The following is a 26,392-nucleotide window of genomic DNA, read 5'->3' as shown; positions in this document are numbered from 1 at the left end:
CATTCATAATGCATGCATTTTGTGCATATACACATAGTTCTGCTTAAGACAGTCAACACATAATTTCACTATGAATAGTGAAAAGGAAAGAAGTAAACATTGAAACTTCTTAATAGTTTATTCTACTGGTGGCATTGCTGCAGCTGATTTGTTCGTCAAAAAAGCTAACAGTATCTTAAATGTTTCCCCCTCAGCCTCAGTTTTACAAATAAAATTAACCAAACTCTCTCTTCAGCTTTACAAATCACTGGCAGGCCCTGATGCAGATTCTTCTAGGACCATGTATCTAAATGTCAGAGCACATATTTGTTTATGTGTCCTGTTAAGCTTTTTCAGTAGAAGTTCAGAATAGCTGCTGGTGTGAAAACATTGCGCATGAATTTAGTAACAGCCATTTCCTATACAGCTAAAAGGAAATAGCTTGTTTCAGGAAACAGAGTGAGTCGTCTTTTGCTAATGAAATCGCACCATCATGTCAGAGGATCTGAATAGGAGCCCATCCATGGACGTGGACATTGCTTTTCTCAAATCAAAGAGGGGAATCCTGAAAGTAGCAGAGATGGTGAGAATATTTGCTCTTCACCAAAAGATTTCAACCGAAGTTCAAGGAAAGAGCTACAGATACAGTTACAGTGCAGAGGCAATAACATGTAGCACCACTAGTTTGCTGTATGCTTAAGTTAACAATGTTACTAAAAGTAGTTTGTTGATAGCAGTGACCCACATTAACATACAGTGCCAAGAGAATTTTAGAGACTAAAGGAGCTACTTGGTCAGTAGTTCATGTACAAAATGTGATGTGGAAACATCAGGGAAAACTCAGTTCCTCTTTCTGCATAAACTGGAATGTGCAACATGTTGTATGGAGGAAGGTAATGTGTGAATCAGAAGAACTGATGTGCTAAGCTTAGTGAAAATTGCATTACAATTAAAAAAATGTGTTAAAATTTGTATTTTTTATTATTGCAGTAACATTTTTTCTGTGTTTTGTGTCTCTTTTTCTGCTTTAGGTGACTTTTTTAGTAGCCTTTGTGTGTTTCACTGTAGCAGCCACACCAAAGTACACTACAGCCACAGTGTTGGAGTTTCTGATCACTTTACTTCTGGTGCTGCTGTATGTGCTCAAACTCAACAAGAGGCTGACTTTCTTCTTTTGGCCTCTCATGGTGGGTGATGTTTTACAGCACAACATTATAAAATTCTACACGTTTTTTTTAAGGCCTGGTGCTTAAAAGAATAGCCTGCTGTACATGTTGTTATTCTCAAGGTCTTCTCTTGTCTTCTCTTTAGGATATGTTCAATTCATTGTTTGCAACATTATACTTTACTGTCCTGAGTCTGATGGCTTTGGCTACATACACTGTCACAGGCACACTGGTTGGAGGGGTGAGAAATATTTCTTTAATCTATAATTGCAATCTGAGTTGTGTGGGCCAATTTTGATATGTGGATTTGAGTTTTCCCCTATACACTGTCAATAAAATGAAATATTCAAACATTGCTTTTATCTGTGCTGTCGCCCAACAATATGAGTCCTCTTGAAGATTTTGCTTTTGTCTCTCTCTTTCTCTCTCTCTCTCTCTCACACACACACACACACAGACACACACTGGTGATGACATGTAATGTGATTTGAGATCTGCTCTCTATTTGCAGATAGTTGGTTTAATGTCAGCTGGGTTGCTGTTTGTGGACAGCTACACGCTTTTCAAGAACATCACATTCAACAACCCAAGAAGTGAAGCCCAGAATCAAAACAATGAATGAAAAAATAATTTACAGTATTCATTAAAAAGTTCTAAATAACTGCGTATTGTATTATAAGAGTTTATTATAGGTCTACACTTTGTTTCAAAACGTTTCAGCCACTTCAAAGTTTTTAAAAAATATATAATTAAGATTCTATCTGTAAATCAAATGAAATATGTTTATATATTTTCAAAATGGATACACATCTTGTGAAACAACAAATATCAATAAAGATTTTTCTTTGACTTGAGACATCACGAGTTGGATATTTCCACTGAGTGGCTCAGGATTGTGTTGTGTGCAGCTGGGGGGCATCGCATTTCACATCTGGAGAAAGCAGATGTTGCGCTTTTTGGAGCTCTCGCGCTTCGTTTCCGCGCTGTCACTGTTTCCGTTTCCACCTCCGAGAAGCCTCACGCCTCCACATCTCTTTTTTTTTTTTGTATTGTTTTGCACTGAATCCGCTACATTACGTGGAGTTTTGGCTATCCGAAGTTTGAGGAGAGTTCAAATCTTTTCCAACCATGGGGGACATCGAGGCTCCCGACTCGAATCGGCCGCGCCAGACTGTCCTACTCTCTGTTCTTCCGAGCAAAGAGTTCGCCACCTCAAGGAAAGGCATGCTGCTTATTGCTGAAGTGGTAAGAAATGGCCAGAGAAATAACTTCTTAAATTAAACTGTTACTGTACTATTGTTTCGCCCCGATGCGCACAAAAGTCAAAGCGCGCTGCGTTCTGGATACTTTTATTTATTGTATTTATAACAGGACAATGATGGCAGCTGTAGCTGTGTGCTGCTTAAATGCACTTTTATAAGTAACTTTGGCAGATTGTTTTACTGTTACTTTGAATATAGGTCAGTCCGTTCCCGTCACAAGGTTTCCATTAGTTAAGGGAGGAGCAGTAAGGGTTTATAGTAACTGTGCCGTAAACTGCAGAAACTTGGAATAATACTGGATTATGGACACGAAGACATTCATTGTTGGGAGTCATCTGTACTGTCAGTGATCAAATAACGGTGTACGCATCTTCAATTTCTCTCTCTTATGTCAATTTGTGCATACAGTTTATTTAGCTGATGTCAAAGTTCATATAGGAGTTCTTTTTTATGTACTTATGAAGTGGATTTCAACAAACCAGGAACTGAAACACTGTCCTTGTGTGTCTGTGTGATGGCGTTAGTGCTGGTGAGGGGAGGGGTGGTCACCATCTTCATGCATTATTTGCAGGAAGTGTCTTCTAGCAATAACTGAGTTAAGAATGCTGTATGAACCCTCACATTTGTGTCATATGACATTCAGCTCATGTTGGGCTGTGAGAGAGCAGTCATTTTCCCCACAGTCACATCCTTTACACTGTTGCCACAACACGTAGCCTGGAGCACAATCAGAGCTCAACAGACCCCTGCACCACAATAAAGCCTCTTTACTGCTACTTAATAATGTGACTGTGATCTTCAGCCCGAAGCTAAAATGCTTCTTTGGAACTAACTGCAAACCCATTGACCTCTACTGACAGACAGCAGACGTGCACACTGCTACATGCATGTAGGTGAGGGTGCACAACTGGTTAAAGCTCAAACCTTTGTGACAGCAAATGACAGTATTTGAAATAAATGTGGCTGTTATTTAGGCCATAATCTGCTAACTAAATTGATCAAGAGATGAGATATAAATGTGTGTCTTTGCACCTCTGCAAATGTAATTTCTAGGGGAACTCCGGCTGTGTGTTTGTGGTGAGAGTGTGAGGTATTATGGGATTTACTGTATCATCATTTATGGTTTGTGTGGTTGAATTCCTTCTATCTTTATCTAAAAGCTCAGTTTAAATGCTAATCTATAAAAACTTTCTCATTTACCTATTGTAGAATCTAGCCATGCAACTGTTGGTGTCATTCCTGCCCCCGCCTTAATGTAATGGAGGTAAATGGAATTTCAATTGTGGTGCTCACATCATTAAAATATGTAATTTTAAATGTTTATTTACAAAAGCTGTATCACTGTTACTTAAATACCTGACAAGTACTTCACCACATTGATGCAAAATCTAATATAGATCCAGTTTTGCCACAACACAGTCTTGGTCATAGATTTCCCACAATGATTTAATACTACAACTACAGATTAAGAGGATAGCTACCACAGTATAACAGTATGGTTAAAATCTCCGATGGTTGACAAATCTATATTGTGTCATACTGTCATACCAACTCTGATTGGAACTACTTTTAATAGAAGTAATAGTTCCTTAAAAAAACAGTTGACTGTACATTATCCAAAGTGCGTCAAATGCTGTGTAATTATTCACCGCTCTGACCACCACAGATAAAAAAAGCATCTTTATTGTGTTTGAGTAAGAGACCAAAAACTGTTCAGCAAATTAAACCAAAACTCAGACACTAAAGTTTAAGTTTTAATGGTAGTTCGAAGGTGTGGAACTCCTATGGTTATTGTTATTGCACATTGGGATTGATTTGGTTTTAGCTTTGAATGCACCCTGGTATTTTTACTGCTCATATTACTGGTATTTACTGCATGTGTACTGTGTGAATGTGTAGCCTACTTGCTGTGGCTGGTAAGTTATTCTTCTTAGAATATAGTATCACAGTTTATTGTCTTTTTCTGACACAATTGAAAGCTTACAGGCGGTGTTAAATCAGCCCGCAGTCAGTGAACAACTGTTAGATGTGAGTCTTCCAAAGAGAGTGCAGCCTGTAGCTTTACCATTCTTGGGAGTATTAGTCAGACACATATCCTGCTGAGCATGCATTATGATACACAGTGTGTCAGACCACCATGCATGTCTCATTAGGATTCTCAGCCTCAGCCAGCAACAGACCCGATAAGGAATGTGAAATCACAGCACACTGCAAAAAACAGATTTTTGTAGTGTTTGAAATATTTTCAAAATGCTAACAAGCTGTTAATAAAAAGGTACATGGTGGAGTAAATGTGTGCAATGTGTGCCTCCTCCCTTGGTAGTATAAACTGAAAGTTGTCAGAATTTTTAGCTCAGCATGTAATGTGTTTCAGGCCTCAGGATTTGTATTTTTTTTGTGAGTTTAAAAGCCCACATATGCAGCACCTTCAGTACCTGCTCATCTGACTCATCGCATACCTTATAAGGGCAATGCTTTGAAAACATGCTCTCTCCCATCTAATACCAGACTTTGAACGTGATTTAGCAGTTAATTGAATAGTTACTCAACAGAAAATTAATCACCAACAATTTTTAATCTTGAGTCAATTATCAAGCAAAAGTGTGACCAGCTTCTTCACTGTGAGGATTTTCTGCTTTTTTATTTCATTGTACATAGAATATATTTGACTTTTGGATAGAGATAGATCGATATTTGAAGATGTCACCTTGGTCCCTGAGATATTGTGCATTTCTTACTATTTTTACTTTTTATATTGACCAAACGGTTAATCAATCAACAAATAAAACAACAACAAAATAATTCATAACAAAATAATTATCAGTTGCAGTTTGTTTTTTTTGCCAGATTATTTAAAACACAAGAATATGTAGAGACTGTGCCAGTTCATTCTGTGCGGTTTGAGTTGTTCAGCACAACACAGTCAACTTAATTTTCCAGACTTTATTCTCCACAAGCCAGAGGATTTACTGAGAAACTCAGAAATAAGCTTTAATAGTTTCCCCTGGTTGTTGTCTTATTACAGGGAGATCTTATGGTTCCCTGACAGAATGCTGCTCAGTAGCAGCATTTTTTAAAGAACAGCAGCTGCAGCAGTTTGGGTTCAGTGAGGGGGAGTGCCTAACCTCAGGGCAGTGTAGGATGACTGACTGAGACAAAGACAAGATGGCCGGGCCTGTTTGAGATTACAGTGTCTGGACTTGCTTGCTATCATTTGCGCTGATATGGTGTGTCCAGCCCTTCTAGTGGAGAGCATCAAACACATGGCAGGCTCATTTATGGTGTACTGTAAATACTGTAAATACTTCAGACTTGGTTGCACACAGAGCACATTTTGACGGCTTGTTTCATTATTACAGCTTTGTGTTTGTGGGTGTTTGCACAAGTGTGTTTGTGTGAGAGAACGAGAGGGATTCGGTGCATCAGTGTATAAGCCTGTGTGAATTTAACATAGTCTTTTAACAGCTGTATCTCCTTACAGGAAGTGGGCCTGGAGCTGTAATTCACCCTGACTCACGGCTTCAGGGTAGTGTAACGTTATCTTAAAGGGAGAAGATTAAAGACGATTTTGCTTCATTTTATTTCTCAGTTGGATTAAAAATGTAAATTTGCTTTTGGCTTCAAGCTGCTAATTTAGAATTGATAAATAATAAAGTGCCTCCTTCAGGGTCTCTTTAGTTTTAGTTCTCTTAGTTTTTGTCAATCACAAAAGGAAAGGGTTTTAGTTTACCCTTTGCTTCTTGTCTAAACCTTTTAGCGCTTAAAACATATAGGACATGTTCCACTTATTTCTCTCTCTATTTTTAATTGTCTCTGTAGGTTCTTTCCTTTGTGTCATTTGTGTGTTTCGCGGCATCCACAGCAGCAGCCTTCGTGACAGTCCCCCTGTTGGAATTCCTGGCTGCTCTCTTCTTGTTGTTTGCCTACTCCACCAAATTCAATGAGAGGTTTAAAGGCTTCCTCTGGCCTCTTATGGTGAGAGAAATTTTCAAATCAAATTTAAGACTTTGCAGTGGATATACAGTACATGCTGTACAAACTGTCTAACAGTGCTAAAAGTAAAATATAAAGTTTTGATGTTTCCTCTGAATCATGGTGTTTATTTGGTCTCTCTTAAAGGATTTCATGAGATGTGTGACTGCCTCCATTATCTTTTTCATCATCTCCATCATTGCAGTGTCCAAATATGGGGATGGCTCGTCTAAGGCTGCTGGGGTAAACGTTTGAACTATCTTACAGCCTACAACACCATCATTTATGTATTAAGTACATGCAACACACTTAGCTTTTGTCCAACAACCTCAGTTCTTATTTCACCGGTAGTTTTTCACTATATTGATATCACATGTCCTTCTTTTCACAGATATTTGGGTTCATTGCCACCATCGTTTTCGCTTTAGATTTTTATCTCATTTTTAATGAGCTGGCCAGTTTCCTAAAGCAAGGAGGGGAGTCCAATGAGGAGCCATCAAGACAGCAAGGTAATACCCCAAATTAAAGTCTAATATATGGCCATATAAGAACATTTTATGTATGTTTATGTCTATGTTTTTATATGAACGTAAGTGTATGTGGTGATATGTTGCAGAAATAGTTTTGTACATAACTGCTAATTCAGTTTGTGTAGGCATACATATATTGCTTATATATGATATTGGAAAATCTTTTGCTCTAAACTACACATCCATTAATTCAACACAAATATATTTAATATGTTAATATTATTAAAAAATATCGAAAAACATATATGCAATATATTATAATACAGATCCAAGTGTATTTTAAAATGAAATACATGCACATACAAGAAAAGTCCATATTCTGGAATATTTCTCTACTTTTTACTACATGTTGATGCAGTGATTAGTACTGTTTGAATCCACTACCCAGCTGGAGGGATGGATGTCATACATCAGCATTTTTGTTCGATTTTATATTTGTGTATATCTGTAAGAGTATCAGGTCATTTCTGCTATATTTATTGAGGGATAGTATATGTGTCAGATTTTTTTCTTTTGCATACTGCAAGAATCCTCTGCCCATTTTTTGGGATTAGAGGGTTGGTTCGTCCAAATAAAAAACATAGTTTCTCACTTCATGCTGATAGTTTCGGCTTTGTTTGCATGGAGACAGAGATGTCTGTCTCTGAGATGGAATTTATTTGTGGGGTCCCTGTTACTAAAAAAACATCACAGAACATGCTGTGATGTTTTTTTATGTTTAGCTTTTGTAATTTAGGTAAAAATCCTTTTAACTTGTAATGTTGACATTTGGGATGCATTTTTGTGCAGCCTGAAGAAATGCTAATAAAATTACTAAGGTAAGCTGTTTTCACATAAAAGAGTTTAGAAATGACACTGGGTTTGTGTTTTAACCCACTTTGGAAAACCTTGTATTGCAGAGGGGTGCACAAATTTTCTACAAGACAGACTGTTTAAACATTCAGTAAACCCATTTTGTGCACACTACATTTCTTCTCTTTCACTTTGATATTAACAGTTTGTACACAATTGCAGCTCCACAAGGTTTGCTTGTAGTTATTTTTGTCATTTTCAGTGCTTTGAGTGATATAAATAAAACAAATATTTCACCTCCTTTGCATTGTGGTGGTGGCAGAAGTTTCAGAGATGGATATTTTAAGACCTTTAAGAAACTATGTGCACTGTTTGATACTGCCAGGGGGAAGTGACTCTGCCTTTTGTGATGTAGGTGAACCAACCCATTAAACAACAGTTTGATGTGTTGCACTTTTTGTGTAATTTTGTTATAGTAGAACCCATAAATGTTTTCTGCGATATCACGACTCATGAACTTTAATCCATCATGTCCTCTCACTGAAATGTCTTTAAGCGCACCATATTTAGGATTTGTTACTTTTCTGAATAAAAGTCACTACAGTTACCAAAGTTTTACTTATTTATGTAAAGCCCACACAGAGAACCAACACTCATTCTGATACCAAAGCTGTTTCTTCCCTTTTGTTTTCTAGATGAGTTTTCAGACTCTGATTCGGACTGAGACGTCGGGGATCTTTACCAGCGGATGTTTGATCATACAAAATAAACCTTTGCAGGAGGAATTTCCACTGCTGTGCTGCCATCTGCAAGATCTGCAAGTGTTTCATTAGGGCACAAGGTTACATTAATACCATGTACAGTAGAGGGTCACAATGATTGTTTGTTTATTACGTACATTTATTGGTAGCTGGGGGGCTCTCAACACAGTTTTCTAGATGGGAGCCAGATCCTCTTCCCTTATCCGCTTTATAATGTTTTATCTGTTGAGCATCCAAGTGTTGTATTTCACACATAAATCATGTCAAGACATTTAGGAAACAAGTCTAAACTGATGTGTCAAGTATAGACATGTTTTTAAATGAGTAATTTACTGTCCATTACAAGTAGTTTATAAAAACCCTGCTTTTTTCATGCCCAAGTGATGCCCACTCATATCCAGTGTCTTAGATGATTTGGGAAAAATATAAATAAATGCCATTATCAAACTGATACTTAATTGATCATAAAGCTGTGAAAGTGTTTAGTCTCATTATACTGAGTTCTTAAGTTGTTTGTACAATCTGCATATGGGAGCACATGTGTAAATCTGAAATTATGACTAATATTTACTTCTGGGCATGTACCGGAACCCTTTACATACATAATAAACTACAACACTAAATTAATATTCTTAGTGAATAAATGTTAACTAATAATGAAGCTGTATTGTAACAAAGGTGTTTTAAATGGACAAAAACGGAAAGACAGGACTTCCTATGTACATGGGGCATCATCAGCCATAAATTTACAGTATTACTATAAGAAAAACATATGTATAGTATATAGAAGAACAGATTGGTTGCAGGTTGGCTGGTTACAACCTCTGTCCAATTGTCTTAACTCTACAAGAGTGTATTTTTATAATTTGAGGATAATGTTTGCTTATTTTCCTTTAAATTCAACTTTTGGGTCAGCAGAGTTCCCGTGGCATGCTGTACTGCATCACAACCTTTTCTGGGTTGTTACAAAACTTTTATTTTTGAGAGTTGTTGTGAATCTAAACAACAGAAATAATGATACATTTTCAAACCTGTTCCATTAACCCAAAGTTCAAAAGACTTTCAGTTTGTCTGCTGTTTGTGCTTCTTACAACCTGTGTGTGTGCGCGTGCATCTGTGTGTGTGTGTGTAAATAACAGTGCATTAAGCCACTTAATGCATTATTGTTTTGTTAAATGCCAAATATCCTATTATGTGAATCTTTGTTTTGTATGTTGATTGTCACTTCTGCATGTATGCTTGATTCTTCAGTTCTTCCATGGCCACTACTGAGAAATTAGACGCACTCGAATGCCACAGTGACTGTTTATGTAATATACACTGCACTACATGAGTGTTACAACAGTGCTCTGACTTGAAAATGGATGACTGAAAGTTAGCATTAGTGGCCTCTGACTTCCTTGCGGAATTTCAACTATTCTGAGCAACGGACATACAAATAGAAGTTGCAGTAACATGCGATAATTATTAATTGTTGTGCCCTTTTATTGGTAGTTTGTTAAGGCTTCAGTTATATTATGATTTTGTCTGAATGGTTCCTTGAAGAAGTATGTCATTTGTTATTAACAGATTGAGAAAAAGGTCTCAGATCTGTGCCTGCTGAGAGCTATATGTACACACATCTGCAGTGCAAAAACTGATGCGAATCAGTGCGCAATGTTATATCTTTGCTGTCCTGTGAAAACCATGTATCTCCAAAACACTGCTTTTCACAAGCTAAGAAAAACAGCCACATAATAAAACCATGTAAAACGTTGTGATCATTTTCAAACAATCCAACTGGGTACTAAATTTGTTTATTTATCCTAACAAGTAGAGCAAATTTTATCCATAAAAGGTAATAATGAATCTTTCACTTAATGTGAAAACCTTTAAATCACCAAATCTGGTTTTCACTGGATAGCAAACTCGACCACACCCCTTTGCCATGCACATTCAAGTTACAAAATAATGTTACCATTAGATGAACACAGTACCATTTTATACATGAGCCCCCTTTCTGAACTATTGTAGGTGATAAATGTGTGTTTTTTACTGTTGTGCCCTTTTGTGCAAAATATTTTGAATAAAAACCTGAGCTATTTTCAATAATGTCCAAATCACTTTATTTAAACTGTCACTATAAACGGATGTGAACCCTTTTGTGATTGTTTTAAATATAAAAATACAGCTAAGTACGGCTCCATGCTGTACAAGACAGACCTCGTTGTAATCATTAACAAAGCACACAGAAAATAAAAGGAAACAGAAGAGCGTCTCACCTCTAATTTCATCCAGTCACACTGATCATGTCCACTGTTTATAGCACAAACAATTAAAACTAGTGGAAAGCATTTTCTCTCTTCCTCATAAATACAAACAGTTCATAATATATTGTAGCATAAAGTTGTATATAGAGAGCTGTGGCTTGATAGTTTTAAGACAAATATGTTGGTCAGTTTATATTATCAAATAGCATAATGCACTTGCATGATTGTGCTGCAACGTTTCCTGTACAAATGTTTATGTGAACATTTTTATATAACTCAGAAACAAATGCATCAATGTAAGTGACAGACAGAAGAACAAATATGATTGTCTATTCATAAAACTACTTTAAAATAGCAGTTGTACATGATATAAGTTACAAAAAACATGAGAAAAGCCTGATTAACCAAGCATACTGTATAGTATGGTAACTTTTGGGCTGTTTAAGAAGCCATACAGTTTTTATTTTTCATTCTGAACAGTCAAATAAAATATCTGGTCCTTCCCTTATACACACACTCCTGTAGTTAACCTGGCTGTGCAGTCAGTCCACTGAAGTCACAAGGAATACATTTTAGAAGAAGACCAGGAGATGGAGCCATAGAGTCAATTTAGACCCTGCACAAACTCACCCAAGCCTAATATACATAAAAAGGTCTCAAACAACACCGAAAACACACACACACACACTCACACATACATGTAACTATAGGGTAGATTCAATACATTAGAACAATGTAAGTCACCAAAAATGAAGTTGACATTTCTTCCTCCATCCTAAAAAGCAAATGTTATGTGATTTTTCAAGATTAATCCTCCTGTTTGCCTGTCAAGTACACTGGCTGAACAATAAAGGCATGATTCTGCACTCTGTATCTGTGACCTGTATAACAGCTGCAGCTGTGGAATGATTTCATAATACATGAAGTGTGTGATATACTGTAAATACATATGCACATTTTCAATCAACCAAATAGAGGAAAAGCTGCAGCAATAGCACTAAATGTACAGAATTTCCATCCCACCTGTCGCCACCTTCACATGACTTCATTTTTTAATCATGTAACTTAAAGTATCAGTTCATCTCTATGATAGTCCTATCATGTCTAATAATTATGAAGTCATTAAGAAATACAGCGTTCAGGTCGAGGCACCCTGTGATTTCATTTCAAATGTTTGTTTTTTTAAGAATCAAAGATTGAAAGTAGTTTGTCAATACCTGAGATACAGTGTATAGGCTAAGGGCATTGATCTTGACCAGGTCACCTAATGATGTTTGTTTCTAAATGAATGATGATTCATGAACTATACCGCCAACATTTAAGTTACCTGAAGCTTTGGACATTTGCAAAAGTAACAAGATACCAATTACCAGTCTCATACACAAGTAACAAGTTGTTAGGCACAACCTGGGATAAAATAGATGGAGTGAAGTGTATTTATTTTGTTATTACAATTGTGTAAAACCCATTGGATGTGTTAAGTGTTACAAAGAAATCAGTCTTTTTCACTCTTAAAATATTGCTGTACTGCCTATTTTTATTGCAGTTCAGTGCTGTTACTGTATAATTGCTGGCCGGAAAGATCTTAATAGTGGCTAACGGTCACATGATAAAAGGTATGTATAAAGCTGTAAAGGAGAAACACACTCTTTAAGTCAGCATTTGTAATCTTTAGATTAAAATATCTTTTGTCAGCCTTGCTCACAGGTAGAAGCCGAAGGCTGATGTCAGTATCTACGAAAGAACAGTAAAGTCATGGCGCTTCGGTTGCACTACAGGTTACTGTCTGTTGCCGGTCCAGTGGCTTCCTGGATCCCCGATCACATTTACTACCACAGACTTCACAGAAAGCAGCGTAAAATAAGCAAACTGTACAAAAGCTGACCTTTCTTTTCCTCTGCTTCATTCACAGTGAAACACAAAACATTCTAAAAAGTCAACACCTACGCCAGAATAGGGGTTGGTGCACAGTTGGTGTGAAGTCAGCCTCTTTTTTTTGGATCGTCGCGGAACTCATCCTTCACGCTGGTTTAGAAAGATATGTGGATGAAAGTTTTAACAGAGAATACCTTCAATTCTGACTCTGAGCTCTTCACTTTAGAGTCTTTATGTGTCACTGATGAACAAAGCCACATAACTCATCTGTGGCTATGAAATGAAGATTTATTCAGTGGCTGGGCAGGCGGAAAGCACAGCTGAGGTGTTGTGATGAGAAGTCAAAAGCAGGTGGTGAGCTTGAGATAGCCCTTCCACTCAAGACTTGAATGAAATACCATTCTCAAGGCGGAGTAGCATCCATCTCAGTCAGCTGCCGGTAGCGTGGCTTTCCCTTAGTCTGTCTCATTGTGTGCCCGCACTCATGCAAGCTCAGGTCTTGCCTCCATTTCTCCACGAGATGCCGTGCGTGCTCGCATGTACTCGCTGGTCTGAGTCGCCCCCTGACACCCATTGCCAAGGCGCCACCGCCGTACCGCCAGGAAGGTGTTAATTCCGTACACACCTGTCACCAGGAAGCCAAAGATCTGCATACAAGTGGAAACAGGAAGTAGAATAACAATGTCTGAATTGAACAGGAACTAACAGATTAAATACTTAACACACAGTTCTTAAAATGTGTCAATTTGTTACAGATCACATGAAAATCTGTACAAACTGATAATATCAGGGTTAAAAGCTTTTAAAGTGCATAGACACATACCGATAAATGAGTTTAGTTACTATAAATACACACACACACACACACACACACACACATACATACAGCATTAAAATATGTGAATTCCGCATATGATAGCATATGACTATGATGACAGTCAATTACCTAATTGAGACCTTTGCTGAGGTCTTATCTGACACTGTTCTATTGCATCAGTACATTGATACTCAAGTATAAATCCTCTGTGATATTCCTTGATAAGAAACTTGATGACTGATAAGAGGAGGTCTGTAAAGCTCTTATCGTATCTGTATATCATGGCAAAAGAAGATGGTTCAGACTACTCACCACTGCTGCTATTTCGGCTCCAGTGCTGTGGTTGATGCAGGCCAGCACAAGAGATGACAAGAAGAAGAAGAAGGTGCTGGCAGCAGTGTTAACCAGGTCCTACAGGAAGACCCAAAAACATACAAGATCAGTATTGCTATTTTTCAGGGCTGAGTACCAAGTATTTTACTGATGCAGAGTAATTAGAAGATTAGATTAGAATTTGTCATTCATCATGTTGGTAAAGCATGAACTTAAAACAACTACTGTACATGAATGTGTGAGCTGTATCAATTCTGTATGTGCCACGTCCAGGTAGGACATCCTGGATGATGTTGTATCATGAACAAACAAAGAGTTTGCACACTAATCTAACCAGCCTGACGGAATCCAAGTGCTTCACAATGATTTTAAAACCGCAGGAGGGCAAAAAATGCAACAGTTGTCAGCCACCTTGCACCTCATACTACCACACACATAACTCTCTCCATCCCCCACCTTTTACACACAAGAAGGAAAATGAAAGAGATACTTCCCTCTGATGTTTTCAGCAGTACAGACAGTTAGGGAAGGGTTAATAATGAAGTGCTCAGCAAGACTGGGGCACGGCCCTCGTGATCAGATGCATGATTGTAATCACGGCAGACATGGTCTCTCATATGACACACAGTGCTCAGCACACACACACACACACACACCAGTGCACACACGCAACAGACAAAGCAACTCAGCAGGGCAGGAAAACTGTGACAATTTGCCACTGATCCTGTGCTTTAATCAGTAACGCATTAATATGGAGCCATAACAACCATGCTAACTGGCACAGTGCTATATTCCTAACCTGCGAATGAAATCATAACCCCACCCACACACACACACATACACATACACATACACACAAATGCACATACTGCAAACACCGACTGCAAACACAGCTCACAATGTACACACACTGCCATCTATCTCGCCCAACCGGTTGAACAGGAAATGCTGCATATTCACATTTCAGTGTCCTGCTGTCATGTGCAGAAGGGCTTTTATACAGCTTTCACGTCCCATATTCTCTCAAGATCCAGTCAGTTAAGCCCCTGCACTTCACTCTTTTCCACATTCCACGTTTTAACCAGGCCAGCACTCTGTAAACCTTAAATAACACAAGCACAGACTGAACCAAACCACTGGCTCTCTGGCTTATTATTGGCTCATATCTTTGTTTTACAGTCCTCTCTCTATCTGCTGAGATTCAGAGCCCTGAACAAAACTAGTATACTTTAATATACACATTTGTTGGGTTTTAAAGTTTGTTCTTAATCTTGGAACCATACATTATTTTCAAACTATTGTACCTAACCCCTTAATATGAAGTTACATAATGCGGGACGGAAAGAGTTACACAAGAGGCCAGGATCAGGACCATAATCAAAGATGTGTTACAATTTTATTTTGCGTATCTTTTTGTGCTCTAGAGATAGCAGCAAGAAATGCTCATTGGACTGCAACTATGGAAACCTTTCAGGGTTCAGCAGAAGACTAATTAGGAAATCTATTCTCTTGACAATTGCAGCAGAGTCACACAGAGGCAGAAAGCTTTACACAAGAATAAAACATCTCTACGACTTTCACATCTATGCCTGAATAAAGATAGGAAACAAGTATTTCATATCTTTTGTCTGCTTGGGTGGCAAACTTCAGCTGTCAAAACCATGAAAGCTTTTATTGGATTCCACTTGCAGGTAAAGTAAATACAGCAGGAGTAAAGTGGTCTGTGGTCTGAACTGATGATAGATTAATGACTATAGCTAATAATAACCACAAACCTCAGCTGTCTGTGCGGATTCAGCAGAGAGACAAACAAGGATGGGTTAACATACACATACATACTGTACATATAGACATCATGCTGTGACCTTGAAGTTCATGGGGTTAATTCTGTTGAAACTCATCAGGACTCTTAATCCTTTGCTACAATATTATCCATCCAGTTAACTAATAGTTCTACTAAAGTACACAGTGGTCCTAAACAGATGCGTTCACGCTTGTATTTGTGTGTAGTAGGGATGTAAATGAAAAATAATTATTTGAATACAACAAGCAAATAATTATCTTTGAACAGAATCTTTGCAGTCCACTCCACATCCCCCGTCATAACTCAAAAAACACCCAGACATCAAACACACTGCTATAAAGATCCATAAATCCGACTGGAAATTACAGAGAAAATAATGCATTCCATTATAACTTCTGATCTTGGATCAGATTTGAACTTTTTCTTCAGCATAAACAGTAATCCAGTGCAAACAGGAACTGCTATGAGCCAAAGCAACATGACTTTCTATGATGCATATTTGTCAAAATGTGATGAAATAGGCTAAACACAAATAATAATAACAATAATAATAATAATAATAATAATAATAATAATAATAATAATAAATATTGTTTTTTTTACATTTTGTTGGCAGGTTACAAGAGGGAAAATGAATCTATTGACTATAGTCAATACGGATATTTTTGTGACATAAACGGTGCAGACAGTAGTTCTGTGTTACACCCCTAGTGTGTAAGGCTGTGACGGGTCCAGCCACCCACCACCGGTCTTCCCTCTGAAGTACCCAGTTCATTCATGCATTAACTGTGATGAGATACTGTCTGTTCCGAGAACAAAACAACCAGGATATATTGGGCACATTGGCCGAGTATTCAAACCGTTGCTCTCCTTTCAAAAGGAGAATAACAACACTAATATTTTCTCACCCTCCCTTTCGGGCTTGGCTGTGCATGTTTTTCCCTGTGTGTGTCCTCAAGGTCGCCCCATTTCTTTCCCAGACCCCTTTAGCATGGCCAGCAGTTATTTGGCTGTGGGAATTAGGAAAACAATGCACTGAGTAGTCTGCCTTTATCTCTAGCTGCTTGTGCAAAACAGGCTCATTCACGCAAACTAAACCCTGAAGTTCAACTTCATAACTAAAAGTCACCAAGTGGCTTTACAGCCAGGTCCCAGGACTGCATTCACTCCGGTGCTGAAGGGGAGGAAGAGGGGGTCAGGGCCCGTGTTTCCCCCTCGGCTCTGCCAAAGTCATCACGGAGGGTGAATTGGAGGAGATGGGATCACGTAGCACATAATTGTATGATCAAAACCCTCCTTCTGAGACTCTCAACCGCATTATAAAACAACTCACTCCACAGACGAGAAATGGCAGCGTCAGTCCATGGTTTAGCATTTGGAAACAGAGGAAGGCAGCAGAAGGGTTAACAGTTGGTTAACACTCTGAAATGCTTACTCATGGTGAAATTCCCAGGGAGTCAATACGACCAGAGCAACTTTGAACTTGATAGACATAAACAGCATGGGGTGCAGCCTACAACTGTGGACTGGAACTGAGCATCATGTGTTTGTTAGATACAACAGTTTGGAGTTGGGGAAGAGGCTGTGAAATCTGGAAAGCAACACCTACTGTAAGTCTATCTTTGCTACAGTTTACTCACCAAAAGTGAAATGTGGAAGGTTTTTCATGTCATAAACACAGAATTTGTTGTGCTCCAAATACATATTCTTTTTTTTTTTTTACAAAATATGAAAGGCTCAATATCTTTGTGCCTCACAGCATGTTTCCAGCAATAACAATGAGCCAAACCGCAGCCCACCACAGTCTAACTTCTTTGAAGAACAACCTCCACTGTGAGTGAGAATAGCAGCTCACAACCAAACTTGCTTTGACACACGCCTGTGCACACAAACACACACACAAAATACATGTAAATTACATATTTCTAGACTATTAATCACCTGAGTGGAAAAATAATTAACTATTCAGAACCGACATGAGACAGAAAGAGATCGAACAGGAGGATTTTAGATTATATGAACTGCCTCTCAGAGACTGTAAAAAGCTTTCATTTGAGTCATTCTGCCAAAAGTAGAAGCCAAAGGCACACCCTCTTTTCATGTTTGAGGTGGAATATAGTACCAGGGATACCATAAAGCAATCTGATAGCTATGGTTGGATTTGGAATCTGGCTTAACATCCACTACTTTACTACGATATGTACGCTGTGTGGCCCCTGGAAATATAGTTTCTGACGGCCTTTTTTCCACTCTCCTCTGTAAAGGATACTTGGCTGCAGCTCAGAACACACCGACGTGTGTATGTAGGCAAATACTGAAAGGAAACCAGTATCTGCTGGAGAACACCCACCAGCTCATTTGCTTACAGCTGACAATGCAGATCCTGGTGTTAACACTGAAACTGTATGCCCTCTCAAACAGTTACATTCTCACTAATGTTTCACAGTTTCACTTATAAGCTTTGAGCCTTATCCTGATAATAAATAAAAGACTATATACTTTAGGCAGAGTTCTTGGGAAAAAAATAATCTTTGATGATTGTGATAATGACTAAGGGAAAAAAATAAAAGCAAAACAGCCAAGCATAAACAGAGTGACCACATATTTTGTCTGGTAAATCTTAAACTTAAACTTTTGATAGTGTGCTAACTCTTGCTTAAAGCACGATACACACAGTGCTGCTGAGAATGATGGAAGTGTTACAGCTATACTGCTCAAATGTGCAAAATACAAACACAGATAGCCTAGTCTAATGATCCCCACTCTCATCCTGGCCTTGAAATCTCCAGTGTTCAAACTTACAATCAACTAGTCTCGTGTCAGATTAGAAAATTTTCTCAGTGGTTGTGTTTTTTTTTTTTAAATAACACTGTGGTAAACAGTAAACGTCACTACAGGCTGCCATTTTGTGTCAAACTTTTGTCACATCCCAGGCTTTTTTCAGGAACCTTTTGTTCTAAACTCAATATCATGACTGTGGCTCTTTGACACATTATGTCTTCCTGTACCTACCGTGAGGCTCCAGTTGACGTGGGGCACCTTGGTATGCAGGTTCAGGCTGAAGATCAGGAGGAGGACTCCCGTCACCACGAAGGCACTGCAGCTGACAAACTCAAAGAAGTAGACCCCTCCACAGGGAGAACACATCATGATAGTCTCTATGCAGATGAATCCAATAAGGGATAGGACCTAAACAGAGAGTCCCAGAGAGAGAGAGCGAGAGAGGAGAAGAATAGAAGGAAATGTTGAGTATACTGTGTATTTTATCATTCAATCCATCCGTTTTACATCATTTCAAAATAAATGCTTACTGCTGATACTGCTCGTAAGCATAAAGGGTACTGTAGGTCAAGCCATTTCTGTAACTTGATGTGAGTGTTTGTTAGTGCTGAAATGCCAAGCTTTCCAGATGATGAAGTGATTGTCCTATGAATAGACCAGGGGCCATGAGCCCATCTCATGAGTCCCGCTCCTGGCAGCCTGTGAAGAGGCCTCCACCCAGCCAACATCCATCAACAAACCACAGTATGGGAAGAATTCTGCTATTTAGGTGTTCTCCTACCATCTAGACCCGACAAAACCACACGCAGATTACCGATTGGCTCGGAGCGGTCCAAGACCCAGAGGCATAACAGAACCAAGAGACTGCCACAGCGACATATTAAGACCCGAAGTAGCCGAATTCAAACCAGTTTAGACCAGATCTGCTTGGTCTACCAGAGAGGGACAGGTTTGACATTTTGTATTTTATATTGATATAATAAATTGAATAATGATGGGTTTTGAGTTGAGAGATGAATGGGGGTTAAACTGTATAAAAAAAAGTCCATTGCAAAGTTTTGAGCTTTTCCAAATGACATAACCACTTACAGTCATATTTACTACGCTTTTTTCTCTCTGTATCTGACATAGTATGTACTTGTGCCTGGAACAGCAGTGTCATTGTCAACTAAGGCATGCCTTAGTTGCATACTGCATCAGTTAAATGATAGACAAAAAATAAATTATAGATAAAAGAAAACCTAGAAGTGCATGAAATCTCTGTTAGTGTAATTTCATGCAAAGTCAATTGCCACAACAGACATAAAAACAACAAATGGCATGTAGTCACAGACCGACTGAGTTACAACACTAAGACTGCAACACTAAAAGAGAGTCAGTAATTTCTTCCATGAACAGATGACTGAAGTGCTGCTTCATTAGCAGCTTCTCCAACAGCAAGACTCCAGGTTGCTTTTATGACTAGATACATGTTTACGAGGTAATGAGCTGGTCCCTGATGATATTGATTTTTTTTAACAAAGCTTATGAAGTCGTTAACAGAGAAGCATGTGGATTGCACAGGGTTAGCTTGGTAAGTTTTACTGTAGTCTCAGAGAGGAATGGGGTTCTTTTATTTTCACATTGGATAAAAAAGATCCCCTGGCTGCAGTGAGAAAGTAGGTTTATATAATGCAGAGCTATTATTCCAGGCAAAGCAGGCAACATTAAGCTTGGCTGATCATCACAAATCATCGTTACACCAGGGCGCCAACTTCTTCCTCCGCTCAATCCACTTCCTCTGTGACATCAGGGCAACAAAGTCCAGGAACTGCGCAGGCATGAATTTAGAGATGTGGTCAAATTATCTAAAGATTTTTGGAGGCCAGAGAGAGAAGGAAGGACATTAAATAGATGATCAAGTGACTTCTGTAAGTGTCAGGGTAATTGACATGGGAACAGGCAGTTGCAGGCAAGAGCAACTGAAAATTATATAAGCAAAAGGGTCGGAAAACATAGAGGGGGATGGGAAAACTGACAATTTAAAAAGCATCAATGCCACGGATTAAAACTATGCTATTCACCAACAGTTTAAAACCAAAGAATACAATAGAAAACATACCATAAGTTCCCACACATGTCACATTAGTACGTGACATAACACGGTTTTAATCCATACCCAAATGATGGCTCCACCATAAGGTCCATTTCAAAATAATCTTTAAATCCTGACAAATGTTTTGACTCTACAGCAAAGACTATGAGAATAGATGGGTGTGGTAAAACAAGCATAAATACACAGACACACAGATCACTGACCTATATGTGTCTAGTCTAATCTTTTAACAGTGAAAATAGAACTAGATGGAATGGGAACTCTGTTGTTGTGCCAATTTCAGACTTATTTTTACCTTTTTTTGTTAGTTGGAATTCACCAATTGTACAGCAAAAGCTTTTTTCTGGGGATAAGACATTTGTCACTCTCTTTCTTTTGCAGAAAGTCTCTAAATAATAAGAATGTATCTAAAACTTTCAACCTCAAAGGTGTCCAGGTAAAAAATATATAAAGACTTTATAAAGTATTGTTTGTAAAAAACCCAATGTAGATTTTAAAGTCCAACTTGAAACCACCACAGCTACTTGCATCTCATTGCTTGACATTTCCAAACAAATGCACCAAACAGTCTCATTAGCAACAGACCCCTCCTCCTCCCCCCAACCACTCAGCAGCTCAATAGCCAACCCTATTTATCCAATTTAATGAGCAGGGGGGACTGTTTCTGACAACTAAAGTGTTGTTGCATGATGACTGGCACTGGTGAACTGTCAGTGGATAACTCTCCTGTTTGTGACAGACTCTAATCTTTTAACTCTTTGGCTGAGACAACACCTCACAGGACACATTCAAGGCCCACAAATACATTTTCTTATCCAGTGGTCACATTACAAGAAACAAACAAAAGCAAAGACAAGAGAAAGCAAACCCACCAGGCTGGCCATCATTAAGACAAAAGCTGCATTCTGTGCCGCTGCTGAAGTTTCATTAGAACATGTAGTTGGATAGCAGTCAGTCTGTGACTGTAACACAACCAGAAAGGTTACACCCAAACAGAACTGGAGGGCTGCTTCGGCTGAGTGATGATGTCATGTCTCTCAAAGAAAAAGCATATTGCTTTGCGAGTCCCTGTGTAGCAGGTGTCAGGCAGCCACGGGGGAGGAGGCGGGGGATCACAAAGCACCATACTGGATAATCTTGTAAGTAATGATTTTATGTCAACCTTCACCCCTATGCAACCTGTGCGTGCATATGTGCATGATCATGCACATCAAGTCTCTCTTTCTTCTCTCTTCTGCATGCATGCACATCTTTATCTTTGCGATTATGCACGTTATTAGTGGCTTTTAGAAGCGTCTTCGAATCCCCTTCTTATACACCATCTGTTGCGAACAGAAAACTAATGGAGGAGAAAAAAGAGGCCTCACTGCAGACCCTGCAACATTATATGCTGCAATCCTAGTGCTATGTGACCGTGCCACCAAAAAAATCTTCTAAAAAGTTGAATATGCTTCAGCAGCAGCCCACAGTCATCTATGTGATGGAAAATGTAGCCTGAATGCAGGTTATATTTCACCCCAGAGGATAAGGTAAGTATGTGTAGGCAAAGGCATGCACGTCTCACCACACGCATGCACAACGTTCTTGTTGTCTTTATGTCTCCCTACAAGCTCTGTATAAGTAATGTTTCAACGAGAAGAGAGTGGAGCATATGGCATCTCTTTCAGAGCAGGAAGTGCTCGCTGACATTTGGGAGCATCTGGTAACTTCATTACACAACACAGACGGAAAAAAACACTGTAGCATAATATTTAATTACTGCTTGTTAGAATGGTACAAAAAAAGGGAAATATGGGTTCACACACCTAAATGAGTGAACTGTTATTCATCGTGAAGGCATAAGGCTTTTTGGGAGACAAAGATAGTTTGATTGGTGTACTGTCAGGCCCTACGGGATATCAAATTCCTGTCAGTGTAGAGGGACGTGAGTTGAATATCAGCTTTGTTGACCCAGTCACAGCACAGAGACAAAGACAAACCGTCTGTCAGGGTGGACACACCTTGGTCAGGTTACATCCTACTGGGGGTTGTTTCAGAGCAGCACAGGGTCAGCAGCAGCCTGCGTATCCATCCATTCATCCCAGGAATGACAAGCTGACTGGGCCTCTAAAAGCCTGTGCGAATGCATTTTAGTGCTCCAGTGTAAAACAACTACACACGTCTATTAGCGCTTAGCACCCTGGTCTATGAACATAGGAAACTGAGAATATATATAAAGATGGGTCAGTGCAAAGGTCAGAGTGGTTTGTAACTACTACCTTAGAGCAAACAAGGCCTGGGCGTGGAGGTAATATTATAAACATTTCCTAGACAAAGTCATAAGGAAGCCTGGACAATACCAGAGTGGGTGGGTGAGGCATTTAGGATCCATTAACATCTGAGTGATGATTGGCAAACCGACATATTCACAAAAGCTTTACATTCAGCTAGTATTTCACACAGCAGAACTCCTTATTTCTCCATGTGCACCAATAGGTGTTTGGATCTTTAAAGAAAGTATGTGGTATAATGCAGCATGTGTTGCACTGTACCAGTCTATTTTGCATTGATGCTAATCATTACTTCACAAAACTGATTTCTGCACATAGATGATATATTAACAACACATGGCTACAGCCACAGAACAACTTTCCGTTTACACAGTGATATAAATAACAGGCAACAACGGCTCCTTGGCATAGGAGTTTCTCCAGAATAAGCAGAAACTGTGCAACATTAGGTACGTGTACAGTACATCACACGCAGTCAGCTTTGCATTATCATCTATCAGTTTGAAAAGATCGTCACACGGCCTCAGCCGGCACAGAGTTAAATGATTAAAGGACAGAGCAGTTAAAATGAAAGCCAGTGAAGCTATTAACGTTTGGCAGCAAGCCTCCACTAAGATACTGAATGTAAACTTGGATGACTTTCAATGTTTCTGTCCTTGTCAGTGAATGAGATATGACTAGCTCAAACTGGAAAGCCAGTATCAATGCTCAATAAACCATTCAAGTAAATATAAAGTGTAAATAGAAGATTAGTAATAGTAGGTAAGATAATGCTTATACACTTAACACTACACTGTTTTTTTTGCATGTTCCTGAAAAATAGCTGAAACCAAGGCTCACTTGTGGAGCTTGTTATTGAACCTTAATACTTTCTGGTGGTGACTGAAATGCACTTTTCTGTCTGTCTGTGTTTAGATAAAACTTAACATTGGAGAAGTTTGTTAAATGAAAAAGGGTTTGTTTGTTAAATTGTATTTCTTAATGAAAAGGTATCAAAAAAAGTATTGTGTAAGTTCTGAAATTCAGGCATCGTATCGGCACAATTATCAAATATTTGAATGAAGGTCAGCCCTAACTGTGGGCCCATATCACTGCTGTGTTGCAGGAGAGGAATCTCTACTATTCCACTAACCATGAAGCTAGGCACCACCATGACTGCACACACAAGTAATAAGAGTATCATTTTTTTTATTATATTCCGTTTCTTTATCTGTGAGGAACAGGAATGCAGACATAAAATAATTTTGTGCTGCCATTGAGCAGCCAAGTCAAAGACAATATTCAATTGTTTGCTGTGAAACAGATAAAGACTGAATATGAATCGTCTTCTTAGTTACTGCCAGCTCCAAACGTCTCCCACGCTGAAGACAGATGGCATCCTATCCTAACTTCCCACGTACACAGAGGTAAACATCACAGGTGTGTGCAACAGCACAGGCTCACTGTGCTCTTCTGTAAGACCAGTGGGACACTCAGCCACCCACAAAAACAGGAAAGTCCCTTTCAAACACTACTTTTTCTAGAGTTTAAAAAAAGTTTTAAAAGTGAAGCAGCAGAAAAGCCAGAACTGTGCAGTTTTATCTTCAACAGTTTGCTTGTGTTATCCACAAACACTGTTAGAGGTAATTGCTAGTTTCCTCAGTGCCACGGTTCATCCTGTTGTGGACACACTACTTCATGTGTACGAGGGTGCAGGGGCCTGTCTGAATTTTTGGCACCAGAAGAAGAGAAATTGCTCCGGCTTGATAGATATTTCCTCCTCTGGTGAATTGTCAGAGCACTGGGAGCCCTCACTTTACTTTGTTGTTGCCTCTGTCTCAGTTCAGACATCTGGTTTAGGTGTACAGATGTGAGTGAAAATATGTGTTTCAGGGAGCACTGCATCTGACAAAGAAACATTGCTAAAAATATTGTTTTTTATTATCTAAGAGCAATACAGGACCTAGCTATCAAGTCCCTTAAGAAATAATAGTTTATCATAAGAGACAGAAAATACTACAAAACACTAAAATATCACTATTAAGGCACTTCTGGGGATATCACCAAAATGTACCATTGGAATACTGTACCATTGTGTATCCTTCAAAATAAATATGTACTGAAAAAAAATACACAACCACATGTTTGGCGAGGTGTGCAAAGCATGGCTGAATTGAGAACTGTGATCCACAGCAACCTCACCCCTTTTACTTTCACATGTCATGGGGGCAGCAGGAAAACCTGACTGACCACTATTAGGGATGTGGTGCCGGGTAAAGCAGGACCTGTATGGCCCACATCTATTTGAATTAACCTTTTCACCTTGGCCTAGCATTTTCGGGATAGAAGTAAAAAATAATGTAGGTATTAATGCTCGCAGTAGTTTTAGTTTTTAAAAAGAATAATACACTCCCTGGAAATAGTTATTTTGTCCATATGTTAGTGGATGTGATCGGCCAATGGTGCGTCATAGTTAGTTTGGCTCACTTTTACGAGCACTGCAATAACTGCGTAAACTTACCACTTCAACCACCTTTAAAATCCCAAAGTACGACTTGAGGTACTCCACGTCGCACCTTATCCCCCCCAAAACGTTCCTCGCGTGGACGGGCTCGGTGGTGGGCTGATAGGGACTGCTGGCCCCGGAGATCATGGAAGTGTTGGAGGCCTCGCCGTCAAAGCCCTCTGGCTCCTCGGTGGTCCTCATGATGATTTCGGGAGTGGAGAGACGCTGGACCCTTGGACCAGAAACGTTACGACACATAAACCCACGGCGACGAACCGCACTGGATCCCACTCACGGTGCGGGTTGTGTTTCATAAAGCACACTTTGTTCCATGCAAACTGGGAGTGGATGGAGAAAACAAACCAGACAGTCCACTTTTCATAGCTAGCCCACGGGGCTTAACAGCGGCGGGGGATGCTCTGTAACATTACGCGCAGGAAAATCCAGCTGGTATCCGCTTAATGTAACCCTGCGGCGTTTCCTCCCCGGTTACAATGTTGCGTCTCTCTATAACAGCCGCACTTAGAACTATGTTTCTTGTTCGGATCCCAGTGTCACTCCACCATAGACGATTCTGGTTAGTTCAGCAGCAGCAGCAGCACCGGTGGTGGTGGGGGGGAGAAAAATGCCTACCGTGCTGTGTGACTCGCCTCTGCGACCGAAAAACATCCACCCATTATGTCCCAGAAGAACCCAGAGAGGAGCTTGTTGTTTCCTATTGTAAACTAATTCCCCACAGCGGCTCACAGCGAGGCTGTGCCCTTTTTACGCCGCTTTATTCGCTATGGATGCAAAGGCAAGCTTGTCTCCGCCCCTCTAAAAAAAACCCCGGCACATTCTTGTGCAGGATCTGCGCCCGTTTTAAGTAGATTCCCAAACAGCCTGCAAAACGAATCCAGCCGGAACCACGCTGACAGGATCGAGCTCTTGCTGCATTTTTCTGTCTGGCTCCTTTTCATATACGTTTCTGCTGCCTGCAAGTTAGTTCCTCCAACGAGGCCTAATGAACTTATTTCTTTATTCTCCAGAGGGTTACAGTGTGGATGCAGTTCTGTTTATGGAGTGTATGCTGTACTTATCCCGGGGTAGCCTATCACTGTACTGACCTTAATAGTTTTTGCTGTATTATATGTAAATGCCTGTTAACTCAGCAACAAAACTTAGGCCTAAATATCAAAATATAATTCAAAATAAATACATAAATAAATATTACTGCTTTCC

At 39.3% G+C, this 26,392-nt stretch overlaps 3 protein-coding genes across 3 annotated transcripts; 2 read left to right on the top strand and 1 right to left on the bottom strand.

Annotated features, from left to right (window-relative positions):
• The first annotated feature begins 426 nt into the window (after nt 1–426).
• Nucleotides 427–2,001, top strand: LOC118321072 (proteolipid protein 2). Its single transcript, XM_035652260.1, has 4 exons — nt 427–562; nt 1,011–1,166; nt 1,291–1,386; nt 1,657–2,001. The coding sequence occupies exons 1-4, from the start codon at nt 473–475 to the stop codon at nt 1,765–1,767; spliced, it is 453 nt and encodes a 150-aa protein (XP_035508153.1). The 5' UTR covers nt 427–472; the 3' UTR covers nt 1,768–2,001.
• Nucleotides 2,002–2,069: 68 nt separating this feature from the next.
• cmtm3 (CKLF-like MARVEL transmembrane domain containing 3) lies at nt 2,070–10,550 on the top strand. The gene is made up of 5 exons (XM_035682518.1): nt 2,070–2,390; nt 6,227–6,382; nt 6,527–6,622; nt 6,771–6,888; nt 8,397–10,550. Exons 1-5 carry the CDS (start codon nt 2,274–2,276, stop codon nt 8,423–8,425), a joined length of 516 nt encoding a protein of 171 aa, XP_035538411.1. The 5' UTR covers nt 2,070–2,273; the 3' UTR covers nt 8,426–10,550.
• A 128-nt stretch (nt 10,551–10,678) lies between these two features.
• Nucleotides 10,679–25,987, bottom strand: cmtm4 (CKLF-like MARVEL transmembrane domain containing 4). Its single transcript, XM_035682517.1, has 4 exons — nt 25,187–25,987; nt 18,553–18,729; nt 13,716–13,814; nt 10,679–13,233 (listed from the first exon to the last, which is right to left on the bottom strand). Exons 1-4 carry the CDS (start codon nt 25,427–25,429, stop codon nt 13,069–13,071), a joined length of 684 nt encoding a protein of 227 aa, XP_035538410.1. The 5' UTR covers nt 25,430–25,987; the 3' UTR covers nt 10,679–13,068.
• Nucleotides 25,988–26,392: the final 405 nt, after the last annotated feature.

This window comes from Morone saxatilis, unplaced genomic scaffold, assembly GCF_004916995.1.
Source record: "Morone saxatilis isolate NCDOM2014 unplaced genomic scaffold, NCSU_SB_2.0 Contig11, whole genome shotgun sequence".
In the NCBI taxonomy this organism is placed as follows: Eukaryota; Metazoa; Chordata; class Actinopteri; family Moronidae; genus Morone; species Morone saxatilis.
This window is presented reverse-complemented; position numbering and strand designations above follow the sequence as displayed.